This window comes from Maniola hyperantus, chromosome 6 (genome assembly GCF_902806685.2).
Source record: "Maniola hyperantus chromosome 6, iAphHyp1.2, whole genome shotgun sequence".
Classification (NCBI taxonomy): Eukaryota; Metazoa; Arthropoda; class Insecta; order Lepidoptera; family Nymphalidae; genus Maniola; species Maniola hyperantus.
The window spans coordinates 16,660,327-16,674,932 of NC_048541.1; the positions used below are offsets into that span (position 1 = coordinate 16,660,327).

At 47.8% G+C, this 14,606-nt stretch overlaps 3 protein-coding genes across 5 annotated transcripts in view; 1 reads left to right on the top strand and 2 right to left on the bottom strand.

Moving 5' to 3' along the window:
* LOC117983324 (uncharacterized protein KIAA0930 homolog) overlaps positions 1-383 on the bottom strand; it is a 61,825-nt gene extending 61,442 nt beyond the window's left edge. Inside the window, exon 1 of the mRNA XM_034969832.2 lies at positions 51-383. Coding sequence (XP_034825723.1) covers positions 51-159 — 109 coding nt within the window. The 5' untranslated portion in view covers positions 160-383. The remainder of the gene's footprint in view (positions 1-50) is intronic.
* A 694-nt stretch (positions 384-1,077) lies between these two features.
* On the top strand, positions 1,078-5,578 carry LOC117983255 (mitochondrial disaggregase-like). 3 transcript variants are annotated; one of them, XM_069499012.1, is made up of 6 exons: positions 1,078-1,459; positions 2,333-2,384; positions 2,582-3,497; positions 4,224-4,422; positions 4,504-4,816; positions 4,892-5,578. In XM_069499012.1, exons 1-6 carry the CDS (start codon positions 1,261-1,263, stop codon positions 5,091-5,093), a joined length of 1,881 nt encoding a protein of 626 aa, XP_069355113.1. In that variant the 5' UTR covers positions 1,078-1,260; the 3' UTR covers positions 5,094-5,578. The 3 variants fall into 3 exon arrangements, with proteins under 3 accessions (XP_069355113.1, XP_069355114.1, XP_069355115.1); XM_069499013.1 differs by having other exon boundaries at positions 4,521-4,816; positions 4,892-5,033; XM_069499014.1 differs by lacking the exon at positions 2,333-2,384 and having other exon boundaries at positions 1,320-1,459.
* Positions 5,579-6,303: 725 nt separating this feature from the next.
* LOC117983256 (transient receptor potential-gamma protein-like) overlaps positions 6,304-14,606 on the bottom strand; it is a 28,134-nt gene continuing 19,831 nt past the window's right edge. Inside the window, exons 13-18 of the mRNA XM_069499155.1 lie at positions 13,915-14,106; positions 13,371-13,412; positions 13,108-13,291; positions 12,534-12,882; positions 12,111-12,456; positions 6,304-11,648 (exon numbers count right to left, since the gene is read on the bottom strand). Coding sequence (XP_069355256.1) covers positions 11,439-11,648; positions 12,111-12,456; positions 12,534-12,882; positions 13,108-13,291; positions 13,371-13,412; positions 13,915-14,106 — 1,323 coding nt within the window. The 3' untranslated portion in view covers positions 6,304-11,438. The remainder of the gene's footprint in view (positions 11,649-12,110; positions 12,457-12,533; positions 12,883-13,107; positions 13,292-13,370; positions 13,413-13,914; positions 14,107-14,606) is intronic.

Sequence of the window (14,606 nt, forward strand, 5' to 3'; positions counted from 1 at the left end):
CAGTGAGTATAATATGAAAAGGAGAACCTATAGAAGAACAAATCACTAACCATCTTTCATCAACTGGCGCATTTCCTTCGTGCGCTGAAAGTTGATCTCCTCCAGCAGCTGGTCCAACATGGTGGCGTGCGGCAGCAGCGCGGAGCCCCCGAGAGCCATCCCCCTCCGGCACGGCGCACCCCCGCGATACAGGCCCCGCGAAACACCAAAACCTCATATGTCAATACAAACCGCTGCGACCATCAACAAATGTTCGTTAGGGTCCCACTTTAATCACACTGTAAGAATGACTATTTACATTCAATAATATCTGTCAATTCTAATAAGAATTTTATCGTAGAACTTCTAACGTTGTTTGTTTAATTTTATATAGGTACTCACGCCTCAAGAAATAAATTTAGCTGTCAAACGTCAAATCAAATGCCAAAATTGCCACTTTTTTTAACTGGTTGTACGGCTCTGGGTTCTAGCCTTTTTGAGCCTGGTAGTAATATAATGTCATGAATTTTTTGCTGTTTTTAATCTATTTACTTGTCGCATACAAATAATTTTTAAGTACTATTCCGTTTTTCTCCTCTGTGCTACACATAGGTAGTACATAGGTACTTTATAACTCCATGTCCCACATAGATTCATGAAATCAGCTGATTCGAGCTCAAACATAAGTGACGTAAAAAGTACTCTGTGATAAGTGACCACAGAGTGCTTTGGTAATATCTTGGATGAATGCTGAGATTACCTACCTCTCTATGGGCTTGTGGCTAGGTCGCTAGGCCAAAGATTTTGCAAGTACCTACTACTACGTAGTACAACGTATTCCTATGTCGATGGGCTAGGCAATATAGTACCTAGATAATCTATGGGCTAGGCATCGATATAGGAATACACCTACTACGAAGTAGTAGGTAGGTACTTAGAAATTCTTTGTGGCTAGGTCACGAATAGGTCCATGGTCTATAGGTCTATATGTCTATGGGTAATAAGTGACAGTGACAGAAGATGTCAGCGAATGTCAAGTCGTCGGACGTCGAAGTCGAAGTTCGAACACTCGATCATAGATAATATACTAATCTCGATTACAAAACAAACAATAATCACTAAATTCCAAAAATATAAAATCTTCAATTAATAAAATGGGGAATTAGACTAAAATAAATACATACTAAAACCTAGTTTGATGAATCATGGAACCTTTTATCTCCGCTGCTTATCGTTAACAGTACAGGAAAGTCAAAATTGAGCATTGCAAAGCAAGGAGTAATGATTTCAGCAGTGCGTGGAGGATGGAGGGTGCTGGTCAAGGTGGGGTCGACCCGGCTGGTTGTGGTGCCCGCGAGGCGCTGCTGTTCGGGCGCCGTGGCCCGGAGCAGTGCGCCGCCGGGCGCCAGCAGGGCACGCTACGTGCTGGGCTCTGCAGCCGTGGGCGTAGCGCTTATCGCTGCTGACTATGTGTATAACGGTGCGTGCTTTTCACTCACTGCAGTTTTGTCTACGGCTGAGATCTATAAACTAATCAGACAGCGCTATCGCTAACATACATTTAGTATAGAAGCAGCAATTGTGGATTGTAACGTGCTTGGTGGCTGCCTTTTCCTGTATGTTTAGCAGAAAGAGGGTGGGCACTGGGCAGTGCATATCGCATGCTGCATAGTGCACTGTACACATTTGATGTGTTTCAGCAGATTATAGCAAATTAACCTTCTGGTTCATCATGTAGCATAAATCTGTCACATTTTAACTAAGACTTAAGTCTGAACAAGGTCAAAGTACAGCCAAGCAATGTACATATAGGTAGATCTTAGCCTAAGAGATTAAGTCATTAGTGAGGGATACAGGCTGCATGAGACCGTATCAAGTATGTAGTACACAGGTACACGGGTGTAGTATCAAGTATGTAGTACACAGGTACACGGGTGTAGTATCAAGTATGTAGTACACAGGTACACGGGTGTAGTATCAAGTATGTAGTACACAGGTACACGGGTGTAGTATCAAGTATGTAGTACACAGGTACACAGGTGAAGCTGTAGGTATCATCAGTATGCTATTTTTCTGCTCCATCAATCAATTTACTCATTTAATGGGATTCAATGATGCCAGAACTATTGTCTAAAAATATACACTTGATAAATGAGAAATTATTAATGTAAGAAAATATACTAAAACATAAAGTTACTAAACAGTTTATATAAAACATGAAACAAACTGGATCTACAAAAACATGTTTAGTTTCCATACATATCTCTTTGTAGTCTAATAATAAGTACTTAAATAATAACATCTTAAAAACAAAATTATGTTTAGTAAACTTAAATAATATTTCTTTATACAGAAAAAAAGTTCTTCAAAGCAGCTAAAGTTGGGAATGTACAAGAGTTAAGGAAGTAAGTATTTCACTTAAATAGTATCCACAATCACAGGTTGGCAAGAATCGGTTCAATTTTATATACTTCATTGATTTATTTTTGGCATTTTACCACTCGAGCATGGAGAAGTCATTTTTGTTGGACAAGCACATTTTGTTGATGATGATGATGATGATGATGATGATGATGATGATGATGATGATGATGACGTTCAGACAGATGGAAGCAGTGCACGGCGACGGAAAGAGCTCTGGCGACGCGGGCGAAGGCGGGCCGGCCAATCGCCGACACGCCCTAGGCTGGACCGCCCTCATGGTGGCGGCGGCCAACGACCAACCTGCCGCAGTTCGCGAGCTTCTGCGGCTCGGAGCACGCCCCGACTTGCCGGAACAATACGCGGGAGCGTCCACAACGGCGGCCACCACGGGCCTTCATCCATTGGAAGTACTGCAGAGGCGGGAGGACGAGTTCTGCAGTGCTATGAACGCTCGGGCGTCGTTTCTGGGCTGGACGGCTCTCCACTACGCCGCTCTAGCCGACTCCACCACCTCGGCCAAGGCCTTGCTCGAGGCCGGCGCCGACCCCACCTCCCGCGACCACGCCGGCCGCCGGGCCTTGCACTACGCCAGGGACCCTTCCACCACTCGAGACGTGATCCTCGAGCACGTCGGCAAATGGGAGGAGGCGGCGGCCGCGGCGGCTGCGGAGGAGCGCCGCAGGTTCCCCCTCGAGCAGCGACTCAAGCAGTTCATCGTCGGCCAAACCGCCGCCATAGAGACGGTCGCGGCGGCCGTGAGGCGGAAAGAGAACGGCTGGGCCGACGAGGAACACCCGCTCGTGTTTCTCTTCTTAGGAAGCTCCGGGATCGGGAAGACGGAGCTCGCGAAGCAGCTGGCCAGGTACATGCACCGCGACGACCCCGCGGCGTTCATTCGCCTGGACATGTCGGAGTACCAGGAGAAGCACGAAGTGGCCAAGCTGATCGGCGCGCCGCCCGGCTACGTGGGCCACGAGGAGGGCGGCCAGCTGACGCGGGCGCTGGCGCGGCGCGCGGACGCGGTGGTGCTGTTCGACGAGGTGGACAAAGCACATCCGGATGTACTCACAGTACTCTTGCAGCTTTTCGATGAGGTGTGTTCCAAGTTTTCCGGTAAAAGGGAGTATCTACACAGAACTAGGATGACCCACAAAACTAGATCTATTAAAGAATCTCTAATATCTTGCGGTACATTTCATAATTTGCATAACTTAGCACAATGAGTTTCAAAATAACTTTGCTAGATAACAGCAGATGACATAGAAATTTTATGAAGTAGACACCGATTCTGCAGAAACATAACAGGTCTCAAATCCACCCCATAGTTTCTTGAGCAAATAGGCAATTCTGGCCATTGGAGGGATATTTAGCCCGAGAGATATAAATTCGTGCACACAGCCTTTTACCTACTGTAAAACAGATTGCTGAGAAACAAGAAATAGACGAAAAAACCGGCCAAGTGCGAATCAGACTCGCGCACCGAGGATTCCGTACTACAGTCTACATAACGTACTAAATTTTGCACGATAAATCAAAAACTACTAAGCATAAAAATAAATAAAAATCTGTTTTAAAATGTACAGGTAAAGCCCTTTCATATGATACCCCACTTCGTATAGTTTACTTTGAAAGTGAAAAATTATTATTTGTTCATGGACACAATTTTTCACGGTTTTCGGATTTTTCCTCTTAAGTGTGCTACAAGACCTACCTACCTGTCAAATTTCATGATTCTAGGGCAACGGGAAGTAGGTACCCTGTAGGACAGACAACGAAGTGATCCTATATTACACTGAACCATTCCGCGTGGTGGTTGGCAGGGTCGGCTGACGGACGGCAAGGGCAAGCTGATCGAGTGCAAGAACGCCATCTTCGTGATGACGTCCAACCTGGCGGCCGACGAGATCGCGCAGTACGGGCTGCAGCTGCGCCGCGAGGCCGAGGCGCGCGCCGCGCAGCGCGCCCGCGCGCATCCCGCGCACCCCGCGCCCGCCGCGCCCGCCGCCGACACGCCCGTCGGTAAACAACTAAACACACGTAACGTAACAACTAAACGTACTTGTCATTGGCTAACTGAACCGGCGTTGTACAAAATTCCAGAGCAATTCGACGAGCAGTCCGCGTCGGTGATACTGCCGCACCCTGCAGACGTGGAGCTGATCGAGGCGGAAGAGGCGCTGCAGGTGTCGCGCAAGTTCAAGGACACGGTGGTGCGGCCGATCCTGAAGCGGCACTTCGGGCGCGACGAGTTCCTGGGCCGCATCAACGAGATCGTGTACTTCTTGCCGTTCTCGCGCCAGGAGCTGCTCACGCTGGTGCAGATGGAGCTCAAGGCGTGGGCGGAGAAGGCTCGCGCGCGCCACGCAGTGGAGCTGCGCTGGGAGGGCGGCGTGCTGGGAGCTCTCGCTGACGGGTGAGTCTGTCTGCTCGGGGATGAGGACAGTGCGGGTGAGTGGTCTGACCGTCACGTCACGTCGTGTGTGTTCAGATACGACGTGCACTACGGCGCGCGCTCCATCAAGCACGAGGTGGAGCGGCGCGTGGTGAACCAGATCGCGCTGGCGGCGGAGCGCGGCGCCGTGGCGCGCGGCTGCGGCGTGCTGCTGCGCGAGCGCGCCGGCCGCGTGCTGCTGGCCGTGCGCGCGCCCAGCGACAAGGACTACTCGCCGCTGGACCTCGCGCAGCTGTAGCCGCCTTCACGCCGTCACCCGACACTCCCGCTGTAGCTACTCGCCGTTCGCGTGCCCCGGGACGAGGACTTTAGCTACTCCCCCATACCTACTGCCGTCCCATATTCTACAATAAAACTGGTTTAGGTTGCATAAAAATATTTGCTAAATCTAATTATATCACATCACACAATTATCATCGTCATCATTATCAACCGATAGACGTCCACTGCTGGACATAGGTCTCTTGTAGGGACTTCCACACGCCGAGGTCTTGCGCCGCCGTCATCCAGCGGCTCCCTGCGACTCGTCTGAAGTCGTCAATCTAACGCTGCGCCTTCCGGTGCGAGGTCGCCATTCCAGCACCTTGGAACTCCAACCTCTATCGGTTTTCCGAACTATACACGCACAATAGTTATGAATATGATCATCGTTTCCTCCCCAAATAACAAACAAACCTTTACAAAGGACAGCACCTTTTTAACTTCACTAACAAACTGGAGGCGGTGGAGGCGGTGGAGGCCAGGCTGGTGAGCCGGGTGCAACTCGGTGGGGGCAGCACTAGCACAGTTACCACTTACGATAATAATAAGTAATTTATACAGCTAGGTACTGAATTCCATTGTTATTGAATAAAGAAAAGTTGTAATATATATCTTTTGAACTTATTTATGTAGTTTAATTTCTAGGAACTTCTATAAAGCGAGTTTAGTACGTTGTACTTACGTAGAAATTAGTGCGCCACAGGTCGAGACTCGACTTGGCTATCGGGGCATGAGGCGGGGGGACGCCCCGCACACCCGCACATCCCCGGCGCTAACCCGCGCCGGTGTGCGCGAGCGTCCCCACGCCTCATAGCCCGATTGCCATGTTGACCTGTCGCATACTATGTTACAGTACGCGGCAGAAAGTAATGTAAATCGACCTTTATAAGGAGATAGCAGATTTATAGAGCATTGTCTCTGTCGTTGAGAGCGACAAAACGTCACATAGGTATATGAATGACAGAGACAACGCTCTACAAAGCGGAAATGTCATTCTAAAGGTCGATGTGCTTTCTGCCTCGTAGTGTAAGTGTATTTAAGTATGAATAAGGAATTATGACCAGCAGAGGAACCGCGTGTTCCACTTGTCGCTCGTCACCGTGTCACTCGTGTCTGTTGGTCCGCCTCGTGAATGGACCAGGTCGAAATGTAGTGGGAAGTTTCGGTTAAAAATAAAACTGCAGATGTATAGTGCATATTTTATTATAAACTTCGCACCGTTATATACAAATATAATGTATAAATAAACAACAACTCTTTACAAAATATAAATCGATTATGTGGCGACGCGACGGCGCCGCAACAACTAAACACGTGAAGGCCTCCGGTGATACTACTCGATAACTCGATTATCGATAATCGATAATCGATAACACGAGACTAATCGATACACGTAAATTATAACAGCAATATACGATTTTCTATTGTGCGCAGTATCCATCTAATGTCGTCATGCCAGCGTCTCGAGTGAAAGATGAGATAGGGGGGGGTTCCAGAACTTCGTACCTATAGGACTTAGGTACCTACAGAAAATACCTTCGGTACGCATTAGAATTTGAATGATAAATCGGCCTTACTCAAGAAAGGTTTTGTCGACGTTTGCCCGACTATAGTTCCCCGAGTTCGTCTTTCGCGACAACTCGCGTCCACCTCCCAGCGGATCCTAGGCAGTAGGCAGTAGGCAGTAGGCAGTAGGCAGTAGGCAGTAGGCAGTAGGCACACCTATATACTATCCGTTTCAAATGTGAATAAGACGTTCGGCAAAATGGATACTTAAGTACCTAATAGGTATTAAACCATTTTTTTCTTTAGGTAGTAAAAAGAATGTTAGCCATATTAAATGACTAATATTCTTCTTATTCCCCTTTCCTCTCCAATTAAGCGTCAGGCTTGTACTAGGAGCAGGTACGACAATAGTGCAACGGGCGGGATTTGAACCGACGACCTTTCGGTTTTCAGTCCACTCCTATACCGGTTGAGCTATTAAGGCTCAATCGGTATAGGGGTGACTGTGACGGCAGACTTCACACTCCTATGAAAACATTATGGAAAACTCTCAGGCATGCAGTTTTCGTCACGATGTTTTAGCAAGTGATATTTATAAGAGGTTTCGGGATCGAACCCCATGTTCCCTGAAATCCCTGACACCGTGACACGATCACACGAGTCCACCAGCTTGAGGTCACCGCTAAGTTATTACATGGTTACTTACTTCACGTTCGTACACACATTCAAGTAGCCCTAGTAGGGCAAATGTAAACATGAATAAAGCCGATTTCTTATTTTATAGCTAATCATTATGATATAGGGTACATAAATATGCCAACAAATAAACTATTTAATAGGTGTGCGCATCCTCCTTTCCATCTTCGTTCCCATCAAAGTCTACGCTCTATTAAAAAGGCTCGTGCAGTCTACTGATGAAGTGAATTAATCGAAACAACAATTTTCACGTAGATAGAACTAACAGGCATGGCTGAGTTCCCCATGGAAATCATATAGAGCAAAATTATCTAATATGGAGTTATTTTCTATGATGTATCACTTAATTTGGTTAGTATAAATACGGAACATCCGCTGATGTAGGCAGGTACGGCTGAGGGGGAACGACCCAAGGGCCAAGGAAGCATTCCTTCTCCGCGACGCTGATGTCGGTCGCGTGCACGCGTGTCACTCCGCAGTAACACCTACGTGAGGGGAAAATCTCCGGAGATCTTTCCGCAATATTATTCACGAACATGGTCATACAAAAGCTCACAATCTAATGGAAATTGTAAAGCCTTGGTTGAGCACAACGCGTTACGGCAGGGCTCTAGAAATTTGAACTCTGCTTGAAGCCGGAGCCGTGTAGCAGCGGTCGTGGTGTACCAGCATACCACGAGTCGCGACGAGCTTGTGTTTGACCAAGGCTCAACGGCAGTCTCTCCGACACTCGCTCCACACCAACGTAGTTTGGTTATTATACTTACCAATGAAACTCGACGTAGGTAATTTTGTAGACACGTGTCCATAAGAATCCGATATCTCTGTAGTTTGCCAGATTTCCGTTAAAATAACTAGTTTAAGGATTTGTATGTAAGTATTAGGTAAAAAAAATCTTGAAGCTGTGTAACTTTGAAACTGAATATTTTAACGGAAATCTGAAAACCACACAGATATTAGTTTCTAGAACTCATATCTACAAAATTGAGTTTTGATTTGTTAGTCTTCAAATAGCCAAATTAAATTAGATTGGGGTGCTCTACGAATAGACCCCTCTTAAATGGTGTTTGTAAGAGTATCATGTTTTTTTTTAACAACTGGAACTGGAGGAGGAACGAAGCGATCTATTCTTATTAAGTATGTATGTTCCTAAGCTATTTCATTTATGAAACTACTAGATAGATTATTGCTTATGATAAGTCCCGTTATCGCACCATTCATTTAGATATAAGTAGGTACAACCTGGCTATAGCCTAGGATTCTAGATATAGCTAGCTAATACGGTTTGAGATGCTTCTCTACATCACACTTGCGACCACAGACGGTGCTTGCGACATAAAACATTTTCGGAGAAAATATTTATAATTCGCGACAGGTCGAAATAGCAATCGGGATATAAGGCGGGGCACGCCTCGATAGCCATGTCGACGTGTCGCGTACTATACGTACCTATAGTTATACTGTTTGTATATTACTCGTTGCAGCAGTACTTCGCAACGCGGCATAACGCACACAATACGTGGCAGAAACATCTGCAGGACATGACACTAAACGGCGCGTATGTGTGTAATACAAGGAGCTGTATCGTGCGCGCTCTGTCTGATAAGCGACTGGCGCACCGCCTGATCCAGAAACACATTAGGTCGTAGCTCGTTATCCGAAAAGCTACGTCCGTCGTACGACGCCGACGGGTAAACGAGGAGTTTCGGGAGCGGCTAGTATAATCAGTAAATTGGACAACATGTTTCACATAAAATCCCTGTTTCTTCTTGTTCGACATTACCCTAACGAACCGAGAGCCCGCGATCGCCAGAACTAGTTACATATCAGGGGGCACGGAAGTGCCCCCGCCAAGACGAGCCAAACTAAAGGACGGGGCACTACGTACCTTTTCTCGAAGCGTTTCGTCGTATTTTCGAGCAGTCATAGCTTTGGTCTGGATGACGCTAGAAAGCTGAAATTTTCAGGACAAGGTGTCCTCAGCAACCTTATTAAAATATTAAGTATCATTTATCTAACTTTTATAGTTTCAGATTTATTGATACCTGAAATACGCCGATTTCGTGACTTACTGATGATCATCATAATTCATAGTCAAAAATGTTTTTAATGTTTAATGTTCTTGGTATATTTATTATCAGATATAACATGTAAGCCCATAAGAATAGTTTGTGTGACAATCAAGAAATGGCCCCACTATACATTTTCGAGATTTAAATATTAAACGGCCAAGCCATACTTTTTTACCAAGATGTAGGAATTGTAGAATCAAGGCTTATAAGAAGAGTTATTTGTTATTTAATATTATAAATGTGATACAGTCAAGAGCACTTAAGAGCTATATACTTTGGACTTGGGACAAGCCCCAGCAGCACAAATCGAAGCTCAGCTAGCGGCTTGGCTCTACTATTAATAATAGATCTCATAACTTTTTAACATTGAAAGCATTATGAACTCGTGAGTCTTGGCAACCAAATTTACATGAAATGTTTTTGGTGGGATTGTAGTTACAAGTTACACGACGTTTAACTTAGTGCCGATTTCACCAACCTCGGATGACATATTATTATACCTACCTAATCAATGAATAAATTGGGCGTAGTGACAGTTTTTGTACTGAAAACCTGCCAAAATATCAAAATTCTCGAATAAGACTTAGGTATTTTACGTTGGCAAAATCGGTATTAGTCTGTTAGTTCTCACATTCATTCTAATTTTGTTGCTCGTATCGTTTTCGATATTATCTCAAATAGGCACTGACGAATGGTCGTTTTTTCCGTTAATAATTTACGGGCGTCAACGTTATAAGTCAGAGTGCCAAATCTTAAAATCTCGTGGCTCTAGGCAGAGATCATTTATTTTTAATGAATTATATCTGTTCTAGTGGTTCTAGCTATATCCGATAAGCCCTATTGAGCTGTAACATAGGTGTGGCGACCGCAGGCCCGCGCTCTACCGACTAGGTACCTAGGTACAATGTAAACGCTATATTGTAGTGTGCGCTCGAACAACTTACATCTGGAAAACATTCTGGAACACATGATTTGTAGATATCTATTGTATTCACCTAACTATCATAACTCAATCATTCTATTACAATATGTATTTACTATTTAATATCTAAGTACATTACAATGTCATATGTAAAATAGACTTACGACTAGATATAGTTGCATCTACTTAACTAGTTGGTGTTCGATAAATATGTCCATTTATTTAATTTACTATAGGAAATGTCTAGGTACGTAGTTACCTACACTTAAAGTCTAATTAGGTCATCGTTATTCTACGTAGTACGCATCTTAACCTGCCGGAGATTCAGGATGGCCCAGTCGGTTTACCGGTGGACGGCGCGGTGCGAGATCACACACAAGGCCGAAACCCCGAAGTTTAATCCAGTTGCTCACAATGTGATAAAGCGAGCACGAAGCGTTTTGTTATTTAAACAGAATACAAATTATAATAAATACAACAGAGATACCTACCTACAACTCACAAATTACAATTAAAAAAGCGTCTGTGCTTTTTATAATTTTGCTCAAGGGGGCGCATTTTTAGTAAGTACATGCCTAGGTTCGTTTTGGCGCCCTGCTTTTGACGGCACCCGGTGCGCTCGCAGTTCGCACCGCCCGCGCCCGCGCCCTGGGCCATCCATCCTGGTGATCTCACGGTAACGTACTTCGTTAGTAACATAATAATTATATATTCTAATGGAGATAATCTGTCACGATTCCGATGCTAGTCAAGTTGCAGAGAAAATATTCTTCTGCTATTTATAACGTTATCATCGTTTCAGTAACAAATTCATTATCTATACAAATAATTAATACCTAGGCCTTCTACTTCGATACATGCATCTGCAATCAACACCTAAGAGACATCAGACACCCATATCATGGGTACAGTCTGTTTTTCCTTAGTTTTCATAAAAGATAAACAAATCGGAGACACACAAGTTTCCACTCGTAGCATGACTTTATTGTCAGTTCGGAGTTTGTTTACCGCTCGGTGCGCCTCTTCCAGCGAGAATTTACTTGTTTACCTTCTAAGTAAACGAAGGAAAACTAAAGTAGGTGTAACAGTATACAAGATAGAACGCCAGGCCTCCGCGTCACCGGCGCTAGAGCCAGCCGGCGGAGTGGTGCGGCGCGTGGCCGGCCAGCGGCGTGACGCCCGCCAGCCGCGCCAGCGCCGCGCAGCGCGAGCACGTGGCCTCCGCCTCGGCCGCCTCGCGCGCGGCCGCCTCGCTCGCCGCGCGCGCGTCCTCCGCCTCGCTCGCCGCGCGCGCGTCCTCCGCCCCGCCTTCGTACCCGCACTGTCCGCACGCCTCCTGCAACGTTCACAACCGACCGATACACCGCCTGCGCCTAGTGGGGTCCTCCCACGCTGCGCTTTCCGATGCGAGGTCGCCATTCTAGCACCTTGGGACTCCATCTATTGTTTTTCATAATCATGCGCTCACCTACTAAAGTTTGAGGGAGTCTGGCAGCGGGTTGCCAGTTGCCACTACACTGTCTGGCTGCATGATGTGATTTCTAATAAGTAGGTATTATTCCGAAAAATATTACACTCTATATTTTGATGTAAGAAATTTTACACTTTGGTTATCTGTTGTCTCCCAAAGCCACCCTGGGTCCAAACTTCGACGAACGAGTATCGCTCCTCGTTCCTCTTTGTGGTTGGGGCAACAACAATACGCAGAGAAACTTTCAGCGTTTATAAAATAACGAAAGTCTGGCCCTCCCGGGCTCTCTCTCTATAGCACTCATAAACATAACATTAAAATGAGAACCTTGAGGGCGTCGTCCTCGAGGCTGGCGAGCAGAGGTTCCCGGCTGCCGCCCTTGCCCGCCACGCTCTCCGTGGTGGTGGAGGGCGACACGGAGGGCGGTGGCGGGCGCGGCGCGCGCGGCGGCGGCGCGGGCGGCGCGCGCGCGGGCACGGAGCTGGCGCGCTGCAGCGCCTCCGACGCGCCCGCCGCGGCGCGCGCGCCCTCCGCCGCGCGACGCGAGTCCGAGAACTTCTTGCGCTTGCGCTTGAGCGCCGCCAGCGCCGACAGCGGGTGCAGCGGGCCGCTGCGCGTGACGCGCTCCGGGCTGCGCTGCGAGTCGCTGCCCGAGTCCGACCGCTCGCTGCCGCTGGAACACGTGCACACATCGCTGTCACTTCAGCTCGAGACCGTGTAGGTCTGGCGATAGCACGCGGGATGGCCTACCTCGGCGAGGGTCTGGCGTGGTCGCACACGGAGTCCTCGGAGCGCGAGCGGCCGATGAGGCGCGACACGCGCGCCGCACGCGCCGCCTCGATGATGGTGCCCCAGCGGCGTTTGTGCGGCGGCTTGCGGCGCGCGCTCGGCCCGCCGTCCGACAGGCTGGACTGGCTGGCGCGCAGGCGCTGGCCCAGCAGCGCCGACAGCGACGCGTGGTGCGTGCCGTGCGCCTCGTGCTCGTGGTGCAGCGACGCGAAGAACTCGTCCACGGGCGGCAGCGAGCCCCCCGGCGCGATGTTGAACCCCTTCATCAGCCGCCGCTCCTTCTGCCGGTTCTTCTTGCCGCCTCCGCCGCCTGATGCGACTAGATATTAGCTCGACATCTTGTTCTCGCTACGATGTCACGAGGTGACAACTACTAAGGAAGGGACACCAAACACCAAGCCAGCCTCCCGAAGGGACAGGTCGCCGCGAGGAGTTGCAGAGAGAGAAGCACTCGAAGGAAGTTTAGTAAACATTAGCTAGAGATTGAGAAGGAGGAGAAGGATTAGGGCGGTTACAGTACAGGGCATGCGGTCACCTGGCGCACCGGCGTTGGCCGTGGACGTGTTCATGCCGGAGTTGCGCAGGATCTCCACCAGCTCGCAGCGGAAGGCGGACACGTCCTGCTTGATCTCGTTGACGTCGTCCTCCGTGACGCCGCCGCACTCGGCGCGCCGCTGCTGCACCGTCACGTAGCGCCGCACCAGGTTGCGCATGATGGCCTGCACAGCACAACCGCTGCCTCAGTACTGGGAGCGTCACTGGACACATTGCAACAAACCCGTTCGACTTGTCACTCACCTGATACCTGAAGTCTCGTTCGTTCGCTTGTTTTGCTTTTCTCTGAAAAACACACAAAATCAAAACGTTAAAATTAGTAGGACAGAGTAGAAGGACTTAGGTAAGAAATGAAAGAAGTACCTACTTAGACTTATTAAAATCTCCTTCCCAATATTTCCAGCTGCCTACGTTAGTGGTCTGAGCTGTGCTGTGTTATGAAAGGTTGTAAGAAGAGTATCAGAGCGGACAAAGCTAACGGTATCCTGACGCGGCTCCGGCCCAAAGAGAAACTAACGTTGTGACCCGTTTCACAGTGCATCTGAATTCCGAACATACTGATAATATGAGATTATTGAAAACGATCTTCAGTCATTTTGGTACAAGTCCTCAAAATCCCTCAACAATGCTTAAACCATGCCATTTGAAAGCTTTTGGGGTACAATTTTTTGACTTGGCCGCATATATTTGTACCCCACAAGCTGTCATAATATGGCATAGGTTACAGGAACACTGTTAAGGGAATTGGAGAACCGGGGTCCACACACAGACCGCGGTGTTTAGTCACCCGTATAGTGCGCATGTGCTCGCGCTTGGCGCGCGTCTGGCCACACAGGCGCCGCTGCAGCCAGGTCCAGGCGTACAGCAGCGACTTGGGCGACGGCACCACGTTGAAGGGCGGCGGCGCCGTGCCGCCCTCCTCGAAGTAGCTGATCCACAGCTTGCTGCGCGCGAACTTCCACTCCACGTCTGCGCGCTCCTGGAGGTGCCACAATTTGTACGAGTGAGTAGGTATACATGCGAAGAACTTACTGTACTCCAGTTCTGTGCCTTAAATCTATGCATATAAAAGGAAAAGCTGACTGACTGACTGACTGATCTAGCAACGCACTGTTCAAACTACTGGACGGAGACGATCAGGATCAGGAAATGTGTCTGATTCGTTTCCTGACTGCAGCTGCAAACCTTACCTGCCTATAACTATTGTATGCGGGCCGAAGTTAAATATAAGTATGTATATTTACCCGATCGGGATAATATGTCAACAGGAGTCATATTTTAGTCAAGTTAATCGTCTTGTCGGTCACCTCGATCTCATGTTCGATGCCAGGTGTTCAGTTGACGGACGCTGGCTTAAAAGATGAACTTGTAAACGTTAATGAGAGGAACACCTGACAGAAGCGAAGCTGAAGCGCAGTCATACAGCAACAATAACAAACACATACAGTAGTCACATTCACTCGTTTCACTTTTTGCCAT

Coding starts and splice junctions, on each gene's coding strand:
- LOC117983255 (XM_069499012.1), top strand. CDS start 1,261: ATGATTTCAGCAGTGCGTGGAGGATGGAGGGTGCTGGTCAAGGTGGGG. Junction 1,460..2,332: donor TGCTGACTATGTGTATAACG/GTGCGTGCTTTT, acceptor TTCTTTATACAG/AAAAAAAGTTCTTCAAAGCA. Junction 3,498..4,223: donor TCTTGCAGCTTTTCGATGAG/GTGTGTTCCAAG, acceptor GGTGGTTGGCAG/GGTCGGCTGACGGACGGCAA.